Source organism: Canis lupus, chromosome 4 (assembly GCF_003254725.2).
Source record: "Canis lupus dingo isolate Sandy chromosome 4, ASM325472v2, whole genome shotgun sequence".
Taxonomy (NCBI): domain Eukaryota; kingdom Metazoa; phylum Chordata; class Mammalia; order Carnivora; family Canidae; genus Canis; species Canis lupus.
In genome coordinates this window covers 75,314,006-75,323,524 of record NC_064246.1, presented here as the reverse complement: position 1 = coordinate 75,323,524, position 9,519 = coordinate 75,314,006, and the positions used below count along the sequence as shown (strand labels likewise).

The 9,519-nt window shown below is 53.6% G+C and overlaps 1 protein-coding gene across 2 annotated transcripts in view; it reads left to right on the top strand.

Annotated features, from left to right (window-relative positions):
• The first annotated feature begins 1,072 nt into the window (after positions 1 to 1,072).
• The window catches only part of NPR3 (natriuretic peptide receptor 3), a 69,109-nt gene continuing 60,662 nt past the window's right edge, over positions 1,073 to 9,519 (top strand). For both annotated transcript variants that reach the window (XM_025436234.3, XM_025436233.3), the window contains exon 1: positions 1,073 to 2,406. In XM_025436234.3, coding sequence (XP_025292019.1) covers positions 1,644 to 2,406 — 763 coding nt within the window. In that variant the 5' untranslated portion in view covers positions 1,073 to 1,643. The remainder of the gene's footprint in view (positions 2,407 to 9,519) is intronic.

The window sequence follows — 9,519 nt, the reverse complement described above, 5'->3', positions numbered from 1 at the left end:
CACGTTCGCCCCGCAGGTGACCTCGGTGTGGCCGGGCTGCACGCGCGCGGCAGGGCTCCCGCGGCCCCCGCCCCCGCCCCCGCCCCCGGGCGCCGACCCCGCCGCGTTTGCAGCCTGGTCTCCGCCGCCCGCGACCCGGGCCCTTCCTGGGCGGTGCGGAGCCGCGAGCGCGGGGTCTGCGGCGGCCCCGAGGAGAAGCGGTGGGGACGGGGGGAGGCGGTGCTCCTGCCCGGAGGGGACCCCCGGGTGACGACTTGGGGCGGTGTCCTCCGTTACCTGGCTCGGCCGACAAAACCCCGAGGACGCTCGGAGATGCTCGTCAGACTCCCCGCCACCTCCAGAGGCCGAGCGCCGCGCTCGCCTTTGGGAGCCACAAGTTTCGCTTTTCCGCGCGCAGCTCGCGGGCCTCGGGGCTGTGCGGTCCCCGCGGTCCTGGGGACGCGGCGGCGGCGGCGGCGGGGCGGGGGCGGGGGCGGGGGCGCAGGTCGCGCCCGGGCTGGCTGCGAGTTCCCGGCGCCCGGTCCCGCCGTCGGCCCTGGGCCCCTGGTCCCCGTCCCCTGACCTTGCGCCAGGGGCCCGGGAGGGGCTGGGGCCCGCCCCGAGCCGGCGCGTCACGAGGGAATCTGGCCCGAGTGAGAAAGAGGTGAGAGGGAGCGCGGGATTTACGCAGTTTTGCAACGAAACTACGCGTTTGGAGGACCACCCCCTTCCTCCAGTCCTGTTGTGTTTCTGCCCCGCGCGCGCGCGCGTGCGTGTGTGTGTGTGTGTGTGTGTGTGCGCCCGCGCTCGTTTCTTCCCTTTCAAGCACGTTTCCCCCTTTTCAAGCCTGGAGCTGGGGAGAGCGCGGGGGCGCGCGGGCCCGGGGTAAGGCGGGGGGACCCCAGCGGCGGCGCGGACGTGGGCGCCTGCGGCCTTAAGGACCCGGCGGGGCGGGCTGGGAGCTGTCGGGGTTAGGGACCCGGGAGCGCTGGGAAGGTGCGCGTGCGGGGAGGAGCCCTGATGTCAGAATGTTAATGAGAGGCTCCCCCGGCCCAGCCCCCACCGGCCCCCACCCCCGCCCCCCCCACCCGCTGGAACTACAAGCCCAGCCTCGGAGCGCCCTGTGTGGTAACACGCTCCGCGGCCGCTGCCACGCTATTTAAACGCGGGCTATGGATCCAGGAACCGGCGCGAATCAATGAGATCAAACGCGGGGGAGATGCACCGTCAATTACAAGCACTGGGACAAGTCTAACTTTTTTTTTTTTCTCTTTCTCTTTTACAAATACGCTTTCAAAAGCCATCTTAGCAACGCCCAAATAAGAAGCCACCTCTAAGCAAAATAGCATATATAAAGGGAGGGCGAATATATATATATATATTTATACGTATATATAGAAATATATTACAGGCGTACAGGTTTACGCGCGGTGAACTTTTTCTTCCTTTTCTTTCTTTCTCTCTCTCTCTTTTTTTTTTTTTAAACGGTTGACACGGCCAGGAAGGACTCCTCCTCTGTCTTTGGGCGACGGGGATATTTACTCTGTTTTCTTAGAGCGCCCAAGGGGGCGCAGGGACCTCGGAGAGAAGAGTGAGGCGGCGAGAGCCGGGGTGGTGGGGGGCGGAGGGCGAGCCGGCGGCGAGGCAGGCCTTCCTGCGGCGCGATGCCGTCCCCGCTGGTGCTCACCGGCCCCGCGTGCGTCTTGCTGGTCTGGGCGTTGCTGGTCGGCAGCAGCGGCGGCGGCGGCGGCGGCGGCGGGGGCGCCAGCCTCGGCGGAGGGCGCCGGGAGAGAGAGGCGCTGCAGCCGCAGAAGATCGAGGTGCTGGTGCTGCTGCCCCAGGACGACTCGTACCTGTTCTCCCTGGCCCGGGTGCGGCCGGCCATCGAGTACGCGCTGCGCAGCGTGGAGGGCAACGGGACCGAGCGACGGCTGCTGCCGCCCGGCACCCGCTTCCAGGTGGCCTACGAGGACTCGGACTGCGGCAACCGCGCTCTCTTCAGCCTGGTGGACCGCGTGGCGGCGGCGCGCGGCGCCAAGCCCGACCTCATCCTGGGGCCGGTGTGCGAGTACGCGGCGGCGCCCGTGGCCCGGCTGGCGTCGCACTGGGACCTGCCGATGCTGTCGGCAGGGGCTCTGGCCGCTGGCTTCCAGCACAAGGACACGGAGTACTCGCACCTCACGCGCGTGGCTCCCGCATACGCCAAGATGGGTGAGATGATGCTCGCCCTGTTCCGCCACCACCAGTGGAGCCGCGCCGCGCTGGTCTACAGCGATGACAAGCTGGAGCGGAACTGCTACTTCACCCTCGAAGGGGTCCACGAGGTCTTCCAGGAGGAGGGCTTGCACACGTCCGCCTACAATTTCGATGAGACCAAAGACTTGGACCTGGACGACATCGTGCGCTACATCCAGGCCAGCGAGCGAGGTGAGCAGGAGCGCGCCCCGGGCCCCCGGCCCTAACCCCGCCGCCCCGGCGGCTCTCCCTACACACCCGTGCGCTCCTCTGCGGACCCCGCTGCCCCCCTCCCGCCCCCCGCCGCACCGAGGACCCGGGGCGGACGCGCACTCGGGGATGCCGCCGGGCGTGCGCTGCTTGGCTGCGACAGCCTTTGACCGTCGCCCTCCGCGGTCGCGAGGTGAATGCAGAGGTCCTGGGGAGGCGGTGGACCCGGGGGAGGGGCGCCTGAGCCGCAGCTGCGAGTGCCCAGGTCCGACAGGTGCTGTCAAGTCGCTTGGGTTTTCCTTCTTCTCTGTCCCATCGCCAGCGCCGGGCTGGTGACTGGGGGCGCACTCCCGGCTCCCTGCGGCAACCAGGGTCTGCAAGCGTCCCGACGCCGGACAACTTGTTCCCCAGCCCTTTACCAGCGCGCGCCCCCTTCCAGTGCGCTAGCCTAGGCGTTGGCTCCACGGCCGGCCGGCGCTGCCTTCGCCGGGTTTCCCTGGCTGCTCCTTGCGCAGATCCCAGCTTTCTTTTAAAGGGTCATTGTTTCGCCCTTCTCATTCCTTCCGTGGCGCTTATAAACGAGCTTCTGTGGTTTCCACCAAAAATGCATCGCTGTGTCTGGACCCAGGCGACACTCCGTCCGCCCCCCGCCCCCGCCGCCCCCAGCCCCGAGCCCCGCGCCACCGCACCTTCCGCACCAAGGTCTCTAAAGCGCCCCGAGCTAGGCTGTGCGGGAGCGCGCGCTGGGCAAGTGGGCGCTTACAGCCTTTGCACGTGCGCCCCAAGTTTTCTCCTCCCGTCTGTGGGAGTTTGCATAACCAGCAAAACCGGACAAAGCTCGTGGCTGAGGATGGCGGCCGCGGCTACCGGGAGCGGGAGGGGAAATGGGTGGGGGGGGCGCGGATGCCTAATCTCAGAAGCCCCCAGTGCGGCCCATTTCACTGCAGTGTAGGGTGCGTGGAGGTGGGCTGAGGTGCCAGCATAGGAGAGTTGCCTCCTTCCTGGTGTCAGGTTTGGGGTGCACCGTGCTAGAGGAATCCCCCCTCGGCTCCCCCCTCGGCGTGCACGCCCCTGGATTGCCGGTGGGGCAGTCCCGGCACAGCTCCCCACGACCCCGCGCGGGGAGGCCAGAGGCGAGAAGGGCTGCGCCCCACGCAGGGCTAGTCCACGATCTGGCACGGGCAGCGCCGCCGGAAGCCAGGGGCCCCGGCGCAGGTGAGGGGGGCAGGGGCCCCCCGGGGGGCGCGCCCAGGCCGCCCCCGAGCCCGGCTTGGCCGCTCGCACGCGGGAGCGCACGCGCTCCTCGGAGAAGCGGCGGGAGCTGTTGACGGTGGGTGCGTGACCTGCAGGCTGTGGGCGCCCAGTCCCTGCCCGACAGGCAGGCGGGCGCGGGGTTTGCTGAGGAGGATGAAGGGCCCTTGCGTCCCAGCGCCGCGGACTCGCCACGCCCGGCGGACAAACCCACGTGTGCTTCCTCCCGCCCGGTCCCGGGGTCCTGCGCAGCCCGGTAGACCCGGGGTTGCCCCGTTCCCCGAACCTGACTCTTCCCCGCTGGGCTCTAGGGGGCCTGGCACGTCCGGGGCCGGCTTTGGGGCCGGAGGCGCGCGGGGTGGTGGTGGTGGGGGTTGACCTGCGGGCGGGAGCCCCGGCTGCCAGGGCGCCTGTGCGGCCGCAGCCCTGCGGGTCGGGACGCCGGCGGCCTCCCCTGCGCGCGCGGCCTGAGAGTCATGGCCTAGGGGCGCCCGATGGGGGCGGATCGCGCCCCCGGACCCCTGTCTCCCGAGGCTGAGGCTGAGGCCGGGGGCAGGGAGGCGCCGGGGCCCTGGTGGGCCTGGGGGCTTCGGAGAGCTTGGGCTGCAGCTGGGTGCCGCGGAGTATCTCTGATGACCGAAGCCTCATAGCTGTTCCCAGGTCTTTTTGCTGCAGCAGCAGCAGTAGCAGCTGCTTTTATTTTGTCCAAGATCGAGTTTAGCGGTGAAAGTTCGCGGGGCTGCACTGTGTATGTTTTACAGGTGATGAGGCTACCATTCTTACTCTGAAATATATTTCCGACAGTGACTTGGCAGAAAGAGAAACATTCATAAATAATAAAACAAAAGCAGTTTCGCTCCTAAGTCTGTTAAACACCCCGATTCCCACCCTAGGTGCTCGGTAACAAAGCTCTCTCCAGCGATCTTTGACTAATCACCCTTACTTTGCCCTAAGCGGTTAAAGTGTTTCATAGGGCTTCGGTACAGGGGTTCGGTGGAGTTTGACTTCCAGAGCACCTGCCCCGGCTCAGGCGTTACTGGCATAAGAGGTTGACCTGCTACTACATCTCACACCTCAGGCTCCTCAGGTAAAGGGGAAGTTGTTGGGGTGGCCTGTCTTGGGGATGCCGAGAGGGTTAAATGAGCTGACCCACAGCATGTGCTGAAACAGTGCCAGACACATACCTAGGGCTCAGTAAACGTCAGGTTTGATTGTGGCTCTTATGATTTTATGTATATGATAATAATCACCCTCACCGAGGTGAGGCCACGTCATGGAGAAAGAGCCCTGGCAGGAGAAGGAGGTGCTCTGGCTTTGGCATCTCCACTCGGCTGCTGCTGCTGCGTGGCCTCTGCAAAGCATTTACCTTCTCAGAAGGAGAATTTCCTCCTCCTAAAACAGTGAGGTCAGATGAGAATCAGGCTTCTTCACACTGATCTGTGGTTTGGATTTGTGCTCATTCAAATATTAAAAACATAACTGACCACATTTTTGTTCTTGAAAGCTCCGTATTAAAGATCATAGAACCAGAAAGTAGCCTCCCCCCTCCAGCCCCCGTTTTTTGGAGATAACATTTTTAGCACTTTTTCTGAACTTACTCTCATCTTTAAAATCATATCACAAATGTTTGAATTTCTTAATGGGTAAAAACTGATGTGCCACCATCTCAAATAGTAATGACTAGAATTTCACTTGTCTGTGTGCTGTAAAAGGAAGAGCTGAGGAGCATTAATTATCCCTTTCAGGGATTTACCGTTGAAGCAAATAATTACATTTTTCCCCCTCTTTTGTTTTTAACCAACATGCATCATCACCAAAATACACATACCTGAGTCTGTATTAGTAAAAAAGTGATGATCTTTACTTAAAACTTATTCAATTCTACAGTCCACTACTGCCCTCAGTATTCTAGAGTCAGCAATAAATTTATTTTTAAAAAGACAAGTTTAAAAATATTTTTTTTTCAAGCAACAGAAGCTAGCAATTGTCTTGTCTATACACCTTAGGAGGTGCAGAACTAGAGGTAGTATGTACACACATTTTTGTATAATGAACTGCAGTTTTATCCTTTTAGTCATTAATGTTGATGTGGGCCTGCTAACAACTATAGAGATAACAGTATTTAATCAGTACAAGAGTCATTTATTTTTAGAATTAGGCTGGAGTAAATGACCAAGTGGTTGATAAGCAGAATTTTTAAGCAAAGAATGTATGATAAGTGTAAAATAACTAACAGCAGGGGGAAAAAAGAAGCATTGTAAGCTGCAGGGTAGAAGCTCTGAAAGCCTTTGGAGTGGATGGACCTTTGTGAACAACAAAAATAAAAGTGCAATCTCTATTTTGCAAACGAAACCCAATATATAGTGTAGAAATGGCCAGAAAGAAGTCCTTTTTTCAAAAATAATATTAATTTTATGGGGGTTGGTTATATAGCTATATAGTTTAAAAAGTCAGAAGATTACAGGAGCCTAATTAGGAACAAAAGTTTCCTGTCTCCTGCTTCCCATGCCTTACTTCCCCAAGGAAAGCATTTGCAACCCTTGCAGCGACTTCTGTAGGTATTTGACTTTGTACTTCTAAATGACATGTTACATTGATTATTTCAGTTGGAGGTTTTCTCTCCTGCCATCCCAGGGGCAGATGATAATTTAGTTCTCTTCCCCTGCACGGGTAATCACATGCTCAAGCTCTCCTTGCAAACATCCTTTCAGAATGGTTGTATAAAAATTTTTTGGTTAGCTCAGCTTTCAATGTCTATATCATTATTGCCTTCTAAATGCTATTTGTAGTTGGACCAAATGGGCTATTATGACAATATTTTCTTTATTGTTCTGGTTTTCTTCGGGTTGAAAAAAAAAAAAGCCTGTTTTTGGTTGTTTGCTTAGTTTCCTATGGACTTGAAACTAAATCATCCATCAACTCTATTTTAAGCCCTGAGATGTTCCAGTTTGATTCTTTTTTTCTTTCCCTTTTTAAAAAAGATTTTATTTCTTTATCTGAGAGTGAGAGAGAGAGAGAGAGAGAGCACAAGCAAGGGGAGGGCCAGGGGAGAGGGAGACATAGGCTTTCTGCTGAGCAGGGAGCCCAATGTGGGGCTCAATCTCAGAACTCTGGATTATGATCTGAGCTGAAGGCAGATATTTAACTAACTGAGCCATCCAGGTGCCCCCAGTTTGGTTATTTTCTAAGAAGGCTGCACAGTTGTCACTCTGGAGTCTTTCTTTAATACCCCCTACAACTTCCACGGCCTCCCTTTCTCTCTCTCTGATTAGATCCCTATGTGTTCCTCTTTCTTGGTTTATGCTCTTGTTTGGTGAAGCACATCCTCCGGGAGCTTTCTCTGAAAGGAAGGATGAGAGCTAAAACTGGATACCTTTCATGACCAAAAATGTCTTCATTCTACGCTTATACATTATTATGGACATCTAGGTTGGAAGTCATTTTCCCTCAAGATTTGAAGGATTGTCTTATATGTAAATTCCAATGTTGCTACTAGGAAGCTTGAATTGATTTGGGTTCTTGACCTATTGTTTGTTATCTGTTATTATTTTTTTTTTCCTGAAAAATTTCAGAATTTTCTCTTTGCTCTCAAAGTTTTAACATTTTGTTATGATGTATTTTCATGCCAGTATCTTGCCTTATGCACTTCAGAGTATTGGGGGATACACCTCTTCAGTTCAGAAACTCATGTCTTTCAGTTCTAAAAAAATTTCTTAAATTATTTCTTTTATCCCCTTAATTTTCTCTGTTCTGTCTGGAAAGAGAGAACAGAGATGTTATTTGTGTTATTTGGATGTTAGACTTCTTGAATTGAAACTCTATCTTATCTCTTTTTTCCTACTTCCTACCTGTTTTTTAAAAAGAAATTCCTCTTATTTAGATATTTCCTTGACTATTCCCCAAATTTCTATTAAGTTTTGGTTTCTAATTTCTGCTATCATGTTTTCAATTTGCAGTACATTGCATATCTTGGTTTGCTTCCATGAAATAACATCTCTCTTCTTTTTTTGAGCTTAGAATCAAATGGAAGATAGGTGCAAGAGTCAGCTGGAGAATATGAAAGTGTTTCTTTTTTAAAGATTTTATTTATTTATTTGAGAGAGAGAGAACGAGCAAGCACATGACTGGGGGGAGAAGCAGAGAGAGAGAGAGAGAGAGAGAGAGAGAAGCAGACTCCCCCTGAGCAAGGAGCCTGATGCAGGACTCCATTCCAGGACCCTGAGATCATGACCTGAGTAGAAGGTAGATGCTATATTGACTGAGCCACCCAGGTACCCTGAAAATGAAAATATGTTTTTATTATTGATAAAACCTATTGGAAAACAAGGATTTAGATTTGTTGCCAAAAGGGCCTACTTACTGTTACTTCTCCCTTAATATGTGCCCTCTGCAAGCAGACACATACCTGAAAGAGGAAGGGAGAAAGGACTGGCATGCCATTTTTGTTTTTAGATTCACCAATCCAATAATTTACTCCTTTTCCTCCGGTGGGAGAGAGGATGAATGAAGGCACTTGCGGGATGAGGAGGGTCACCCTCTTAGAGTTTGCTCCAGATGAAAACATGAGACTGGGGAAAAGATACCCCCCTAACTCAGATATGGTACCTGGACTGTTTCTGGTTCTCTGAGTTGGCTTCTTGTGGCCACCCCCTGGCACTTCTCTCTGCCATTCTTAGGGTGATCGCAAAGTCACTTACAGAGGACACTGGGAGTCAGATGGTGGAAGGTGCCATGGGACATCACAAGTTCTCTGGCAAAGAGAGAGAAATAGAGCAGAATGCTGAACAGTCCATCCAGAAACTTAGAATCACACCATCATCCCACCTTCTACAAGTTCAACAATTTGACCAAAAAAATTGACTATGTATATATTTAACTGTGCTTAAATACAGCATAAATTGTCTTAATTGACCTTCATTTAAGCAGCCTGCAGCATTAACTGCAGCTCTCTTTTTCTCCATACACTTTATTGACTGTTGGTGAATGCTGGTCATTGTATACTTCTCCTGATTATGCCCACACGCTTCTCACACTTGTCCACGTTCTTTCCAAGAGTTGTCACCAAATCCGTTTATACCAGTTGTACTTATTATAATAAGTGTGTAATTTAATTAGTTATTATATAAACTGAAGAAACATGAGTCGGAAGAGAAAGCTATTTCAGTGAAAACTATTTTAAACCTTCTGACAGATTGTATAAAGGCAAGTTGCTAAAAATAGTTGCTGTTGAATTAGGCATGAATGAAACGGCCCTAAGAGATTCGGGAACATCCTAGAAATCTAAAAGGATTCTGCGTTCCCTCCGCTTTGCCAGTGTCTGTAAAGTGCTTGTTCCAACTTAAACTGGATGATAATGTGCATTACGGACTTCTTTTATGCAAGAAAAAACAATATCCTGCCCATGAACTTCGAAACTAGAGAGTTTTGAGAGTTGAACTGCATGGTCCACACAAAATGGATGAAATCTAAAATAATCAAAGTCTGCTCGGAGAGCCTCAGTGCTGTCCTGTGTCACTCCTGCTCAGTCCCAGCAGGTACTGACATTTAAAGAAGGAATTTGTCTGTCAGAAGCCTATCTTGGTGGTCATGGAAATAGGGAGAAGGAGATGGGCCAGAGCTGTAAAAATAGACAAAGAAGTGATGGGGGGCAAGTGTTGGGCAAGGGCCCAGCCAGGACTTAGGGAAGCCTGTGTTCCATCATGAGGGCACAGCGGTTAGGTCCTGGGGTGGTAAAGCACTTACAAGGATGCTTAGGGTTACCAAGGCTTGATGCCTTTGGATGCCTGAATCCTCCAACAGACCTCCCTGGTTAGGATTTCATCCTCACTAACATACTGCTGCGTA